This window comes from Pan troglodytes, chromosome 12 (genome assembly GCF_028858775.2).
Source record: "Pan troglodytes isolate AG18354 chromosome 12, NHGRI_mPanTro3-v2.0_pri, whole genome shotgun sequence".
Taxonomy (NCBI): Eukaryota; Metazoa; Chordata; class Mammalia; order Primates; family Hominidae; genus Pan; species Pan troglodytes.
In genome coordinates this window covers 96,219,810-96,236,789 of record NC_072410.2, presented here as the reverse complement: position 1 = coordinate 96,236,789, position 16,980 = coordinate 96,219,810, and the positions used below count along the sequence as shown (strand labels likewise).

Genomic DNA, 16,980 nt, shown 5'->3' with positions numbered 1-16,980 from the left:
CTATATTGGGAGGGCAGGGGAACAAGGAGTGAGGAATAGGATGGGTGTCGGGGAGGGGAAGAGCTTTAGCTCTTCTTAGGGGAAGTCAAAGGCTGAACTATCAAGAAGGGGTAATACAAGGTGCTCTTTAAAGACATGGAGGCAAATAAGGAAAGAATCAGCCAAGAGCTGAAAATAGTTGCCTTTGAGAAGGGGAAATGTGGCAACCCTCATAGGGCAACTTAACTCCTGGCACACACGAATAATTTTGATTTAAAAACTTTTAAAAAAGGCCAGGTGAGGTGGCTCACACCTGTAATCCCAGCACTTTGGGAGGCCGAGGTGGGCAGATCACTTGAGGTCAGGAGTTCAAGACCAACCTGGCCAACATGGAGAAACCCTATCTCTACTAAAAATACAAAAATTAGCCAGGCATGGCGGCACGCGCCTGTAATCCCAGCTACTCAGAAGGCTGAGGCAGGAGAATTGCTTGAACCTGGGAAGCAAAGGTTGCAGTGAGCTGAGATGGTGCTTCTGCACTCCAACATGGGCAACAGAGTGAGACTCCATCTCAAAAAAAATAAATAAGAATAAATAAATAAATAAATGATAAAAACTAAAAAAAGTTTTTTTTTAATTAGAATAAAAATTAAGGCTAGGTATGGTGGCTCATGCCTCTAATCCCAGCACTTTGGGAGGCTGAGGCAGGAGAATTGCTTAAACCCAGGCATTCAAGACCAACCAGACAACATGACAAGACTCCATCTCTATGAAAAACACAAAAATTAGCTGGGTGTGGTGGTACATGCCTGTGGTTCCAGCTACTCGGGAGGCTGAGGCAGGAGGATCGCTTTAGCCCCAGAGATTGAGGCTGCAGGGAGCCATGTTCACACCACTGCACGCTAACCTGGGCAACAGAGTGAGACCTTGTCTCAAAATAAATAAATAAATAATAAAATAAATATTAAATTTTTAAAAATACACTACCATTCCCACCCCACCTACTTTTAGGATCTCTTGAAAGGCTGAGTAAATTTCAGGACTTTTCATTGCTTTCAGCCTTGGGAGTGAGTTCTTTGCAAGCTGTTCTAAGCAGATAGGAACTAGTTCTAAGCAGGACTTAGAAAGGCTCAGAAAACTTTGGGAGATACATAGAAACCGAGATGGAGCTGAAACCTTAGGGGCCATCCTGACCATACCTCCCTACACCTCGGGCAGGTTTCCAAACCTCTCTGCTCTGTAACAGATGGGATAAAATGTAGTAGGGGCGGGTCTATGCGAAGACCATCTGCCAGCAGGAAGCCCGGAGCAGGAGGAGGGAAGAGGCCAGGGGGTGAGGTGGCCCCGCCAGTGTGCAGGCCTCCACCCTACCTGCTCCAAGGCCCTGCGATCTTCCTTTAGGCCCTGTTTCCAGCCATCCCCAGTGGATGCAAATACAGCTCTGGGCTCGGAAACTAGAAACCCAAGTCACACCATGCCACACTCATCTGTGTTTACAGAAAGCAAGATAATTATTTACAAGAACAGAAACATTGAGCTAATACACTTTTAAATACACCAAATCCATCAGACAAAAAGAAAACAGAAACTGCTGAGTGGAAAGGGGGCACTGTGTCCTGTCCCCGTGCAGGACATTTTGGTCAGCAGGCTTTTCCTGCTACCCAGGATGTTCTCTCGCCTTGTTCTCCGCTGATGGGCAGACCCTTCCCAATATTCCCAAGCCCGCTTTTTCCACGAGTGAACCCAAGTTAAGAAAACAAAGCTTTCTTCCCAGACCACTCAAGCCCCTGAGCCAAGTTATATCAGTACCCAGAGCTCCCTGGGGCCCAGTTCTCAAAGCCTGTTCCAGAGACGTGTTCTGGGCAGTGTGAGTCACGCAGCTCCCGTCCTTGCAGCCACAGAGGACGCAGGCACAGCCGGGCCCCCACCTCCCAGCAAGCCTCTCCTTGCTCATTTTGGGAAGCAAGTCTTCTGCTTTGTCCAGAATCGGAAAGACACAGAAGGAATCTTTAGTCCTCGCTCTAGGTCTCCAAAAGCTGGTCTGAGCACTAGGGATGAGTCAGTGACAAAGCTCTTGACGACAGGTGACAAACGGAGAACAATACGGACAAAAGGGGGTGTGTCTGAAAACACTCGAGGCTTCTTACATTTTTGTTTTAAAATTAATATTTCTTTAAAATAAAATGATGGTCACTGACAGTGGATGACATATTTTTTTTAATGTCCTTACTTGGCAAAACTGAAAGTTGGCATCTCTAGTCCTGCCTCAAAAAAAGATTTTGTTTTTGAATAAAAAGTCTGGGACCAGGCTGGGAAGGCTAGTGGGAGGGTGGGGGGCGGGGCAGGCAGGGATGGTTAATGGGTACACACAAAAAAAATAGAAAAAATGAATAAGACCTACTATTGGATAGCACAACAAGGTATTATGATGTATATATATATTTTTTTTTATATAGGTATTATAGTCAATAGTAATTGTATATTTGGAAATAACTTAGAGGGTAATTGGATTATTTGTAACTCAAAGGATAAATGCTTGAGGGGATGGATGCCCCATTCTCCACGATGTGCTTATTTCGCATTGCATCACAACATCTCATGTACCCCATAAATATATACACCTACTATGTACCCACAAATTTTTTTGTAAGTCTGGGACATACTGTGGTAGATGGCACACCACAAAAGAGAGTAAGACCAAGTCCTAGGGCCAGAACCACAGACTCAGAGAGTGAGGAGGGCACCAGATCATCGGTCCAATCTCTCTTTGAGACCGAAGGATGCTAGAACACCCGTCAGTGACAGAAAGGGCATTCCCTCTGTGCATAGTGCTGGCAGTTAGGGAGTGTTTACTTGTATTGTGGAGAAACCTGCATGTGCTTGTACCTGAACCTATGTCTGGAACCACCTAGAGCGAGGCCTTTCCTAAGGACAGCCTTTTATTTATTTATTTTTTTTTTTTGAGATGGAGTTTCACCCTTGTTGCCCAGGCTGGAGTGCAATGGCGCAATCTCGGCTCACCGCAACCTCTGCCTTCTGGGTTCAAGCGATTCTCCTGCCTCCGCCTCCCAAATAGCTGGGATTACAGGCATGTGCCACCATGCCCGGCTAATTTTGTATTTTTAGTAGAGACGGGGTTTCTCCATGTTAATCAGGCTGGTCTCGAACTCCCAACCTCAGGTGATCCACCCGCCTCGGCCTCCCAAAGTGCTGGGATTACAGGCGTGAGCCACTGTGCCCACCTGTGGAAAACAGGCTCCACCCCCCCACTGCTTCCCACCCGGACTTGCACAGACAGTTTTGTTTGCTGTGCAGAAGCTCTTTAGTTTAATTAGATCCCATTTATCAATTTTTGCTTTTGTTGCAATTGCTTTTGGCAATTTCATCATGAAATCTCTGCCCATGCATATGCCCTAAACGGCATTGACTAGATTTTCTTCTAGGGTTTTTATGGTTTGGGGTTTTACATTTAAATCTTTAATCTATCTTGAGTTAATTTTTGTATAAGGTATAAGGAAGGGATCTGGTTTCCATTTTCTGCATATGGCTAGCCAGTTCTCCCAGCATCATTTATTGAATAGGGAATTCTTTCCCCATTGCTCATTTTTGTTGTGTGTCAAAGATCAGATGGTTGTAGGTGTGTGGCCTTATTTCTGGGTTCTTTATTCTGTTCCATTGGTCTACATGTCTGTTTTTGTACCTTTACCATGCTGTTTTGGTTACTGTAGCCTTGTAGTATAGTTAGCTGAAGTCTATTTGCCCCTTTGCTTCTCCCCACTCCAGTCATTCCTCTTGTGATGTCACTTGCCGAAGATCATGTGGCTAGCAAGTGAATCCAAACCTAGTTCTTTCATGCCTGGCCTGGTGCCCTATCCCTAGTTCTCTAGGTGGGGCAATGGCTCAGGGTCTTCAGTTCACAAGACGGTTCTGGCTGTTAGAGACCAGATGGAAAAGCAAGAAAGAAACCCAAGTAAAAAAAAAAACAACATACAAAAAAAAAAAAAAAAAATCAATGGGATCCAAATCAACATGTATATATCTGCATAGAAAAAAGTCTGGAAGGAAATAAGCCAAAATGATTGTGGCAGTCATCCCTTGAGGTAGACTAATATATCATTTTAATCTTTTTTTTTGTTTTTCTGTGTTCTCTAGTTTTTCTACAATGAGCTGGCTCTTATTTGTATAATAGAATAAAATCATGACCATTTAAGATTAAATCAGAAAAGTAAAATTAAAATCATGTGGCCAAGACTCCACTTCCCAGCTGCTCTCCAGTGAGCAAGTTCAGGGGGAAGAGGGGGTCTGAGACTCCAGAAAAGGTGAAGCATCCCAGCCCCGGCCTGTGCACCTAGCCTATCTGCTGGGAAGAGCAGGCCTCACCCCACCTGCCCCATCCCAGGTCTTCTCAAGCCTTGCTGCACCCCACCCCTAACCCCAACAGGCTCCTCACCCATGACATGGAAGAGAGGAACAGGGGAAGCATAAAAGATAGTGCAGAGGACAATGGCTCACCTCCACCGGGTCCCTTACCCAGCACAAGGTGTTCATATTGGTTTATAGATGGGGGCATATAACATGCAAGGAGTGTGATAGCTCCAGGCCCAGACTCAGCCCTCCTGATCTTAGTCCAGTGCTTACTCCTTTGGGGGCCAAACAGAGACTCCAGGCCCTACTGAGACAAGGCTATTGCTGGAGAAGGATGTGTTGAGGCCGTGGGTCACCAACACCCTCTATGCCACCCCTCTAGTTTGGCTCCCCTTGGGCCCTCTGTGGCACCTGGAAGACCCAGGCACATGGTCACTGCTCAGCCAAGCCTTGATTAGAGTAGGAGGCTCTGCCTGGGCCAGAGTTCAGGCTGACTCCCCCAGAGCAGGAACTAGTCCAGACTCTTCCATCATGTGGCCCCTTGGAAGTTGTTTCCCTCTTGGGACCTCAGTTTCCCCATTAATAAAATCAGGGTGAGGAGCATTTGACAGTGACTAGACTGGGTGGTCTCTAAGTTTCTTTCCAGTCGTAGCATTCAGAGAGTCTGGGACTGACCAGTGACCCTGCACCCACCCAGGGGACGGCAGAAGCTTCCCATCAGCCCTGCCTCTCTGGCTGGCCCTGGCCCCGGGTCCCTTAGTGGATGGCCTGGGTTTGAGAGAAGTCCCACCCACGTGTGGTGGAGCCCATGCACGTGTACACGTGGGGTGTGACTGTGTGAGGGTGAGGCCAGGAAGTGGGGGGTGCCAGGAAGACCGCCTCCCCATTTTGTTTCTGTCACAGTCACAGTCTCCGATTCACTCACCTTTCTCAGGTTTCTATTTCTTTCCCCTCCAGAATCCCAGCTTCTCCCAGCTACCGCCACCCACCTACCCACCCCTCACCCTTTCTCATTATTTTGTCTTCTCCACTCCTGCCTCTATTTCAAGACCCAGCTTTGTGCATTTTCCTCTGTCTCTGTCTGCCCTACAGATAGGCCTGTCACTTAGGAGGGGCCGTGCAGCCGTGGCTTGAATGACATGTCTGTGCCCCCTCCATGTCCCTTCCTCAGGAGCCAGCCTCCTCCTCCCTGGTGTCCCCAGGCCTCTTCCAAGTGGTGGCCACAGTTCTCAGAGCCCAGTTTGTTCCAAACAGAAATGAAGATGGGCTCTCATTGAACAATGACAAACCGAAGTCATTATTCTGCCAAGAACCGAATGAAAAATAGAGAAGCCTGACGTAGCCATGATTTGTTAACGTGACGTTTCCTCTCAATGCAACGCACAAATTTTAATTAAAATCTCAGGAGTGATTTTGGAGTCCTTTATTGTGTGCCTCTAGGCTCTTCCAGGCTGCCCTGGGGGAAGGGCAGGGCCTCTTCATAACAGGGATAAAGGCTCAGATAATTGTCCCTAAAGGATTGGGAGGTGGGGGGAGCAGGGACAGCTCAGGCTAGCACTGCCTGTGGCGCCAGGAGTCTTAGAGTGCACATGGTCACTCCCAGCTGCCCCCCACTGCTCTACCCATTTTACAGGTGAGGAAACCAAGACCAGGGAAGGTTTGCCAAGGACCCACCCATAGAAAGGGTGTGTGTTTGTGGGGGGTGGGAGTGTGTTCTGGGTGCTTGGAAGGTGAGATTCAGCCCAGGAAAAGTTGTGGAAACTGGGAGGGAATGAGCATTCAACCAGCCGTCTGTGTAACAGGAGCCTCCAGCCCAGGCAGCGTTGGCTGAATTGAGGGCGAGTTGAGGAGAGAAAGGATTGCAAGAGCAGAAATGCAAGCACCCTTCTTTCCTGCAGCCACTCCTGGAGCTGGGAAGAAGGCAGGTTGGGAGGGCAGTCTCTGGGCCCCGAGCCCTGCTCCTCCTGGCTTCTCAGAGAAGAACCTGAGAAAATTCTCAGTCCCTCTAGAAAAGCTCCAGTCCCTCTAGAAAAGCCCCAGTCCATTGAGGCAGCCTGAGGAGAAGAGAAGGGCTGAGGGACTCGGCCGATGGCTAGGGTGGCGCCCTGGCTTCCTCAAGGCCTAATGGTCCTGCAGGGGATCCTGGCCTAGGGTCACTTGCCCTAGTTTGGGGCACAACAGACAGCAGAGGAAACTGGCTGGTGTGGGGTCACTGGGGTGAGGGTTAAGTAAGGAACGAGCAAACAGCATGGGGTGGACTGCAAGCTGAAGCCCATCTAAAGACCCACAGGCTGGCCTCGGAGGCTGAGCAGCAGGACCAGTGAGCACCTCCAGATGGGGCCGCCACCTCCCACGGTAAGGCCTGGAGCAGGTCTCATGCCCCGTCTGCCCCTGGCCCCACCTGAGAAGTAGTGACTGTTATCACAGGGTCCTGCTCTAGGACCGAGGTGAGGATGGAGGGAGGCCAGATGCATGCAGGAAGTGTTTGGGAGCCATGTCCTTGCGCTCCTCTGCCTGGAGGATCAGGAGCCCCTTGGAGTGAGGTGACCATCCCACAGCACGGAGTGCCCACCTCACCCCAACCCTCCCAGCACGCATCAGCCCATCAGCAGGTCCCACTGATGCTGCCCTTGCCCCACCCACCATCCTGGACTCACCCGCAGAGCTGGCAGGGAGCTGACCTGGTCCATGGTGAGCGTCGCCTCCTTGTAGTACTTCCCAGGAGGGCAGAGCTTCAGGAAGGTGTCATGGATGCTGAGAAGAGAGACATGAAGGCCGTGTGGCCGGGAAAAGGAGGCCAGCACTGTGTGGCCGGGGAAAGGAGGCCAGCAAGCCTGTCTTCTGCTGCAAGGGGTGGGGGTGTCTCTTTGAGGAAGGAGACTTGGGGTTGGCTGACACAGAAAAGGCAGTAATCAATAATAATAAAGCGCAGTAATAAATATGTCTTCTAGAAACATCCCTGGACCCTCCAGTGTGCCAGGCACACCATAGAGGATGCAGAGATGAGCCAGGTGAGAGGAAAGTTAGGCGAATATGCCCTGTAGCGAGCAGCACACTCTACGACGGTTCATCATAGAATGTCAGAACTGAAGGGGCTTATGTCCAGTCCCTCGGTTACGGATGGGGAAGCCAGTAGGACCTTGGGGAAGCCAGGGTCCCCACCTCTGGCCATCTGCCAATTTCCATCCTCAACCCAAGAAAAGAGGTCACTTCGTGGGTCTGAGTGAGCCGGGATTAGAGCCCGGCTGCCTGCAGCCAGCAAACCACCAGCCTTGCTAGGCCACTTGACAGCAAACTTGGTTGCAGCAGATCGTGGACTGACTGGTCTTCCTAATCATCCCTGTCAGCGATGTCTCTTGTCTATAGGATCCCATCCCAGTCAAGAGGATTTTGCTTATAAGCTACAGGCAGAGGGTGAAATGGCCGTGTGACCCCTGAGAGTAAGAGGGCGGGAGGGAGCTCTGCCTCAGGCTAAGAGAGGATGAGCCCTCATTCCCTGTCTCTCTCACCCTATCCTGAACCTGGGTCCCTGTCCACCAGCAAGCTCTTAGGCCTACAGGTCCAGCAACCAAGGCAGCCAGTGGAGGTGAGACAGTGGTGCCCTGGGGCCCAGGAGGCCTGGATCCCAGAACCTGAACTGCTGTGGCAGGGCTGTGTGACCTCGGGCAACTCACTTGACATTTCTGAACTTTAGTTTCATCATCTGGATAAGGGACAAGAATGATATCTCTCTTGGAGGGCTGTGGCGGGGGTTCAGTGTGAAGGAGGCTGAAGGGTATGTGTGTTTATGTATAAATGGTGGATGGCGGGTGGTGGGGTCACTACAGGCTGGTTGAAAACACTGTCTCTAGAGCCAGACAGATCTACATTCAAATCCTGACTCTGCCACTTAATAGTTCTGAGGTGTCGAGCAAGGTTCTGAATCCACCTGAGCCTCAGTCTGCTCCTCTTTGCAGTGGGGTAATAAATCCCCCCCACACACTCATGAGGATTAAATGAGGGGAGGTGTATGAAACATCAGCGCAGTGTTTGGTAGGTGAGAGTGTTTGTGTTACCCGGAGCCTCAGAGGGGACACCCAGCCTGCCCTCTCTCTGTGTTTCTCTCCTATACTCCAGGTGCCCCTGTGCCCCTGGGCTGTGCACAACCCACACCTAGACTGTGAGAGTGGGAACCCACCACCCTGACCCAGACCTGCTCTCCCCTCTCTTCATGGTCCCCTCCATGCTCCAAAATTACCCCTCCCTCCTTTAGTCCTTTCCCGTTCCTCTCCTGTCTTCCATCAAACCTCTACTCTCCTGAGAGGCCAGCAATCCCATGAAAGGAGTCTGTATGCAGGAGTGAGTGACTAACAGTCCCCTATTGACATTCCAGGGTATGTGGTTTGTTGACTCAAATGAGGCTCTGATTGGTGGAATTTAGGGACATGTAACTAAGTGAAGACCGGGTGCGGCGGCTCATACCAGTAATCCCAGCCCTTCAGGAGGCTGAGGCAGGAGAATCGCTTGAGCCCAAGAGTTTGATACCACCCTAGGCAATACAGGGAGACCCCATCTCTACAAAAAAAATGAAAATTAGCCAGGCATACTGGCATGCACCTGTAGTCTAGCTATTCAGGAGGCTGAAGTGGGAGGATCACTGGATCCCAGGAGGTTGAGGCTGCAGCTACCTCCTGATCGCACTACTGCACTCCAGCCTGGGCGACAGAGCAAGACCCCGTCTCAATAAACAACAAAAACTAGGTGAAGAATTTGGAGGGTGATTTTAGGAGTGGAGACTCAGAGGTAGAGCAGGAAGCAGGAGGCTCTCCCAGAGCCCTGACGATGGTAGGTGGAGGCCTCACACCCTGCCAGCCACTCACTGTTTCACATCTCACTGACTAGAAAAACATCCTTCAGCTCCCAGCCCTGGGAGAGTGGAAAGAAACTATGCTGGGATTCTGTGTGCCCACTGCACTCTGTGCCCTGGGAGGCTGATCTCTACTGACAGTGTTCCCACCTCCCTTGCCCTCTGGCTTAAGGGAAGCTCCAGGAGGACTGGAGGTATGAGGGATGGGTGGGGATTTATCCTCCTCTCCCTCCCAGCCCCACACGACTCTGCAGTGTCTGTGTTCCCGCTGTCTTGGGCTAGCAGCCAGCTTCTGCAGCTCCAGCTCTCAGCTATCACCTCAGGCCTGGGGCAGTCAGGGCTGGCCCCTGGGTGCTTCCCTGGGCCTCCTTCTGAACAGTCCCTTCACTGCAAAGCACCTTCAAAGATCCTGCTGAGTGTGCCACCTGCTTCCCACCGGGTTGCTCACAGATCTATCTGGATCTATCCGGATCCTATTTCTCTACCTCTAGCTACGAGACCCAAGGCAAACTGCCGGACCTCTCTGAGCACGCAGGCCCAGGTTCATATCCTGACTCTGTCCGATGGAGAGTCAGCCTCCTTCCAGTGGCATTGTGCAGATCCAGGCTAGGGCCTGACAGATGGGAGCTGGAGTGGCGTGTGGTGTTCATGGAGAGCACCATGACTGCCGCCTTGGCCACGGAAGAGGCCTGAGCTGTCACTAGGGTCTAGAGACTGCACACGTTTGGGAGGGAGCAGAAAGCAGAGTGTGGAACGGGTTGGGGGAGAGATTCTCCAGGAAAGTACTGGGGTGGGTGCTGGGAACCACAGGTCAACAAGGAGGAAGAAAAGCCATCACTGCTGAAGTGTCCAGTGGCCTACAAGGGGTGAGGGGTAGGCCAGGCGCAGTGGCTCCTGCCTGTAATCCCAGCACTATGGAAGGCTGAGGCAGGTGGATCACTGGAGGTCAGGAGTTCGAGAGCAGCCTGGCCAACATGGTGAAACCCCATCTCTACCAAAAATATAAAAAATTAGCCCAGCATGGTGGCGCGCATCCATAATCCTAGCTACTCCAGAGGCTGAGGCAGGAGAATCGCTTGAACTCGGGAGGTAGACTTCCAGTGAGTTGAGATTGCGCCATTGCATGCCAGCCTGGGCGACAGAGTGAGACTCCATCTCAAAAAAAAAAAAAAAGAAAGAAAGGGTTAAGGGCAGTGGGAGTGGCCGGCTCCAGTCAAAAGGAGCATTTTGTCACTGTCATAGTTAGAATTGCTGGCTTGAGGTGATAGAGAACAGACCCACTTTCAATAAGAGCAATTTTCAACAAAAATTAATGTTTTGGTTTTTTTTAAAATCCCTAAGGCAACGCACAAGTGAGCTCGGGCTCCTGCCCCCACCACGGGCACCACTGGGAGTGCCTGCTCTGTGTAGCCAACTCTCACGGACATTCTGCATGTTTCATGCCAGTCGTGCAAGGAAGGGACCATTGTTTCTTTTACAGATAAGGAAACTGAAAGTCAAGTAGGTAAAATAGTCTACCTAAGGTCACACAGTGGTAAATGTTAAAGCCAGAGATACAAACACCAAAGCTCGTTCCCCAGGAGGCATCAGGGGCTGCTGAGGGGCAGAAAAGAAACTCACCAGCCCTTGCCACCCTCTCATGACAAAGCCTCTGTGCCGGGTGCACTCACACACATCATCTCACTGAATTTTCCCAACAACTCTCTGTGGGAGAAGTGGAGGGGCCATCATTTCTACAGATGGGTAAACTGAGGCTCCAAGAGTTTAAGTGTTGTATCTAAGGTTATACAGCTGGGAAGAGACGGAGTGGAGGGCTGAACCCTAAACCAAGTTCTTCGGGCTGTGCTGCCCACCCCTAAAGGGCCCACCCTTCTTCCAGGTGAGAGACTCGAGTCACCCCCCTGGAGAGTCCTCTGGGGGAGGGTGCTGGTGGGGTGCCTGCCTGGAGTTGGTGCCTTCCCAGGCTGCAGAGTGGGCGGGCTGCCCATAGATGAATCGTGGCTGCATCTCGGCTGCCATAAAATGTTCTCCTCCTCCAAATATGGATCAGCTGGCTCTAAATGGAACCCTGAATTAATCACTAATGGACTCAAAAGTCAAAGCCATTTGAAAAACTCACACATTCAGCCTGCCAGCAATCCAGCAGCCTGGGCCATGGCTCCCTTCCACACAGCCCAGAGAGGCAGGAGGGGCTGTCTGCGGGCTCAGGGGCTGGCCCTAAGACGGGTGGAGGTCACTCTGCTGCTGACTGTCCGTGGGACCTTGGACTCGCCAAGTCCCCTCTCGGGCCTCAGTTTCCCTTCTGTGAAATTAGAGTCCCAGCATCCCCCCAGCTCCCTCCAGTTTAGGCATCCTATGACTCTAGGCTTTCGTGCCTCTCTCTGGCATCCCATTTACCCCCTTGCCTCTGAGACCCTCTAGCTTAGTAGTTCTCAACGGGGTCCCACGTAAGAATCATGTAGGGAGTTTGTAAAAGGATCTGCCCTCCCCCCACCTTGAAGTTCTCATTCAAGGCCAGGATAGAGCCCGAGGCACCTACAGGTTCTACAAGCTTCTCAGTATTTCTACTGCCCCAGAGAGATCAAGAACATGACAAACCCGAATTCCCACTCCTCAAGTCCCAGCTTTCTGGCTTCACCCCCACCCCACGGGGTCAATAGTCCTTTGCTCTACAGTACTGACTGCAGATAGTAGATATTTTCTAAATGGTCCTTCTTTAGCCTGAAAATGTGGCTTTTAGTTCCCTGATCTGCTACTTGCAATCTGTGTGGGCTTGAGGAAATTACTTCATTTCTTTGAGCTGATTTCCTCATTTGCAAAAAGTAGGGATAATAATACCGTGATAGTAACAGCAGCCACATAATCGGTGCTGACCCATGTGCCAGGTATTGCTCTAACAATGACAGATTTGATCTTTTGGTTGTCCTAATAACAACCTTGTGACATTAGGTTCTATTCCCCTCAACTATTTTATAAGGATGGAAACTGATGCTCAGGGAGGGTAAGACACTCCCCCGTGTTTGCACAGCTACTAAGTGGCAGAGCTGAGCCTCAAACCCAGGTCTTTGGCTTCCAGGAAATAAACCTGTAACCACTCCACCTGCAGCCTTGAGGTGCCCGTTAATGGCCAGGACAGGGCCATGGAGTCTACAAAGTGTTGGAACCTCCAGAGGTTCTAGGAAGAAAGGCCCCATGGCTGGGTCAGCCTGAGCAGAGGCTGGAAGCAAAGCTTCAGGCTCCTAAACCAGACCCCACCCCACCCAAGAGAGTGTCAGGAACCATCCCAGGCAATGCAGAGTAGTCCGAAGAGCTCGGGCTGAGCCAGGCTGACCTGCGCCTGAGACACAGAGGTCTGGGCTGGAGTCAGGCTGTGCCTTGCCCAGGAAGCCACATGGGCCCTCTTTGGGTCTGCAGGGTCTGCACGGTCTGCAGTCACCGCCGGAAGGGCCTGGGCCCAGAAGAAGCATCTCGGGAAAAGGCTTCTTCTGGGACAACCAATTCAAACCGAGTCAGACAATACTGCCCCAATGCTAGGGCGGAAAGGGACCTTGCTTTTGCTGAGATCAAAAACATGTGAAAGGAAAGTCTCATAGGCTGGAAACTTAGAGTGAACAGACCTCTTCTTGGAGGGCCAAACCAAAGCAGCCCTGGACTGGGAAGGTGCTGGCTCCAAGACAAGTCTAGAACATGAGGTCTCCCCCCACCAGCCCCCAGGAGGTGCCATCTGCACCAGGTCTGGTGACCAGGCCTTTGTGTCCTTATGCAAGTCACAGATTAAAAGGTGGGAAAATATTGGACAGAGCCAGCCTCCCTGCAAAGGTTACTTTTACTTCTACCTATCGGTCTCTTGAATACTTTTTTAACTGGCTAAGTCCATCCAACTGTACTGCCATCTGGGCCACATTTCTCCATGACACTGATAGGAAAATCACAAGGCATTGTCAGAGGCCACAGTGGAAAATCATTCAAAAGTGACCAGGGCTTCGTCTGGCTCAACTTGGCCTTGGTAGCCCAGGATGGCCACTTTCTCCCTGAGTATCACATGCCTTCTGCTCCCTGAGCCAGAGAAGCTGGGCATCCACATCACAGCTGTCCCCTCACTTTACAGACAGCAAGCCCACACCAACCCTAACATATTCCACTCCCCAGGGCCCCACCAAGAAGATAACCTATTATCAGTTTCTGTGTCTGCCTCCAGGGATATTCTCCTCTGTGTATGCATGTATGAACAGCCCTTTATTTCACAAGAGCAGTAGCAGCCTGTATGTACTGGTCTTGTTTGCCAAAGTAATGCAGCTAAATAGATTAAAAATGCAAATAGTACTGTGATACTGTGAAGCTTACAATCAAAGTTACTAATACTCCGTACCCCACACCACCTCTCTAACCCTGCTCTCCAAAGGCGGCAGTTTGCAAGCATTTTGCTATTTCACTTTGTTTTTGCTTAATATTTACATGGTACTTCCAAATGCTGTGCTAATACTGCCTTTGCTGTTGTTTTCACTATAGATATTATCTTGTGACCTCTTAGTAGAAAAAAAGAGGATTTATTTCTCTATATATACTTCTTTTCCTTTCCCCAACCTCCCAATATAAAACAATTTTCCTGAATGAATATTCAGTGTTTATAATAATATTATATATCGTATATGCATTATTCAAACATTGCTCAAGCTGAGTTCCCTAGTGCAACATGATTACTTCTTTCCTGCAAGTCTTTTTGTTTTTCCCAGAATTAATAATCACTTTCAGTTTTTTGCCTTGGTTTTTGTGTGCCTATCTTTATTTCATCTCCAAACTTTCTGCAGAAATAAGTACCTCTCAATATGGTATCTAGATAGATTCATTTTGTCTCTTAGAGACACCACTCCTGGAACCCCTGACTCCCTAATTCTAATCTGGACTGATTGCTTTCCAGGCCGACTGTCCTGCTGTCATCCTTCAGCTTCCCTTCACTATCTTCCTTGTAATTCGTTTTGCCTCTAGGTTGAAAGCCTTTGTTTCCCCGATCCTGGGTCTTCTTTTTTCTTGGTTTACTCGCTAGTTTTAATGAAGCACATCTCCCAAAAGCTTCCTATGAAAAGGTCCATAAGACATGATTTTTTTAATTTGCATGTCAAAAAGTATTGTTATCCTGCCCTGACTCTTGATTAATGGCTTAGCTAGAACTTATTTCTAGATTGAAATTTTTTCCTTAGAATGTTGAATGTGTTTAGCCACTGTCTTCCAACATAAGTCCAAAGCTATTTTGATTCCTGATTCTCTGTAGTCTGTTTTGCTCTCTATGGAAGCACTCAGGATCTTCTCATCATCTCTGGCAGTCTGAAATGTCATGATGGCATGACTTAGTGTGTGTAGGCTGTTTTTTATTCTTTCCTCAAATACCTGGTGTCCCTTAGCTTTTGATTTCTACTTACAGGGAGGCTCTAAAATGCTGACCAGAAGCTCACCCTGCTCTTCATCATGCTGGTGGCCCTGAGTCAGGGGCCTGTCTGGCTCCAGCTCTCCCCAGATGGTTAGCTCCTGTCTTCCGCTGGGGCAGGGCAGGGGTGCCAAGTGGATTGTGGATTGCAGAGGGAGAGAGAAGGAATCACATAAGACTTTCAATCTGCCTTTCTGTTTTCACCTGATCCTGCATCCTGGCATTTGGAGGTTCCTGAGCCTTTCTGGGTTCTCGATTCCATCATCCAACCCCTGCAGGCAAAATTCTTTCAACTTTCTATTTAGCTAAGTCTGCGTCATGGGTCTATCTGCTTTGCACTTGTAAAATTTTTGTTGACCTCTCTCATCTGCTGTCATTGCTTGTGTTCTCTTTGTCCTTATGGGTTTCTTTCTTCTTCTTTTTGTTTTTTTTTAATTCCTTTACTCTCCTTTTAGTAAACAGAGGTCAAAGAAAATGCTCTATTCTCCACGTAACTGGAAGCCCCCTGAACTTTGCTTTCTTAACTTAATCATATACCTTGGAGATGGCTCTATATCGAACAGAAAGCTCTTCCCCTCCTCTCTAAGGGCAGTCTTCCACGGAGGGATGAATCAGCACTTACTTCACCTGTGTCCTCTTCATGCAAGTGGAATGGCTGGGTCAAGGTGTACTTCTCATTTTGAACTGGGACATTTCAGCATCTCCTGCCTTCGCTGGTCCTCTTCCACTCTTCAAAGCTCTTGACAGCTATTCCACATTCTCAGCTGCTTCCCAGGCTGTGGTCTCCTGGGTCTGGAGACTCCCCTTGGTTTAAAGCAGCAGAGGGCTCTCACTGGTATCACCTTCCCATTTGAGAGTTTCTGCACTGCTGTCCCCGGCCCCACTAGTGCTTCTCACTCTGTCTTATCTGAAGGTGTCCAAGTAATAGGAGTTGGATACTTTGCCCTCTACTCTGCCTTCCTTATGCAGTGTCGTCCCCAACCCCACCACCCCCAGTGCTGACGCACGCCGGCCTTTGAGAGTGGGAGCCTCCTGAGCAGGAGCTACCCAGGGGCAGGCACAGGCCCCTCATGCTCAGGAATGGGGCTCTCAAGAGAAGGGGCAGGACAGAAAGAGCTTTAAGAACTGCTTGTTAGAGAAGTTTGCACTGAACCATGAACCGTGAACTGTGAACTGGAGCCTTCCCTGGCAGCACTCACCGGGACCCACCTCCCCAACACAACGCGGAGCCAAACTGTGCTCTTCTCCGGGGAAAGGCACCTTCCACGGGGATGGAAACAGACTGGAAACAGGATCTGGGAGGAGGTCATCTCAGGGCCTGGGTGGGAGGTTCAGAAGGGAGGCGTCCATAAGCATGGCTCGCTTCCAAGGAACTCTTTCTCCGAAGGCCAAGGCAGAACAAATGAAAATGGAGGATCGATGTTCGAGAGAGAGCCTGAACCCTTCCCATACTCCTCTCACTCCTCTCGTCCACCACCCCATGCTCTCTCCTGGCATATAGGAGGAACCCCAGGGGTGGATCCACGAATGCCATTTGAAGCCCCTGGGTTAGAAAGAGGGGCAGGCATGGCCATGCCCCCTTGCTGAGAGTATAAACTGGTGCAACTCCTTTGAAGGACAACATTGTCTTACCCATCGAAGTTCTAAAATGTAGGCCGGGTGCAGTGGCTCACCCCTGTAATCCCAGCACTTTGGGATGCCAAGGTGGAAGGATCACTGGAGGTCAGGAGTTTGAGAACAGCCTGGCCAACATGGCGAAACCCTATCTCTACAGAAATACAAAAATTTGCCGGGCGTGGTGGCAGGCACCTGTAGTCCCAGCTACTCAGGAGGCTGAGGCAAGAGAATTATTTAAACCAGGGAGGCACAGGTTGCAGTGAGCCAAGATTGCACCACTGCACTCTAGCCTGGGAGACAGAGCAAGACTCTGTCTCAAAAAAAAACCCCAAAAGCTTAAAAAAAAAAAAAAAGGTACAGAACAGTATGAAGGGATAAATGCAACTGTGTGAATGGGGTAAAAGGAGGATAAGTGTGTTGGCTTATGTATGGAAAATTCTTCCAGAAGGCTAGATGGTAAGACAAACCAACAGTGAGCAGAGGCGGCCTTGAGGGAAAAGGACTGGGAGGAGAGAATGGAGACATTTTCTTTTCACTTAGAACTTTTACACTATTTGAATTTTCTTTTTTTTTTTAAATTATATTTTAAGTTCTGGGATACATGTGCAGAACATGCAGGTTTGTTACATAGGTATACACATGTCATGGTGGTTTGCTGCACCCATCAACCTGTCATCTACATTAGATATTTCTCTTCATGCTATCCCTCCCCTAGACCCCCACCCCCCAACAGGCCCCAGTGTGTGATGTT

General features: G+C 49.8%; 1 protein-coding gene across 1 annotated transcript in view; it reads right to left on the bottom strand.

Annotated features, from left to right (window-relative positions):
* The window catches only part of CIB4 (calcium and integrin binding family member 4), a 62,618-nt gene that overhangs the window by 43,016 nt on the left and 2,622 nt on the right, over window positions 1–16,980 (bottom strand). The window contains exon 3 of the mRNA XM_001152689.5: window positions 7,002–7,098. Within this exon, the coding sequence (XP_001152689.2) occupies window positions 7,002–7,098 (97 nt within the window). The remainder of the gene's footprint in view (window positions 1–7,001; window positions 7,099–16,980) is intronic.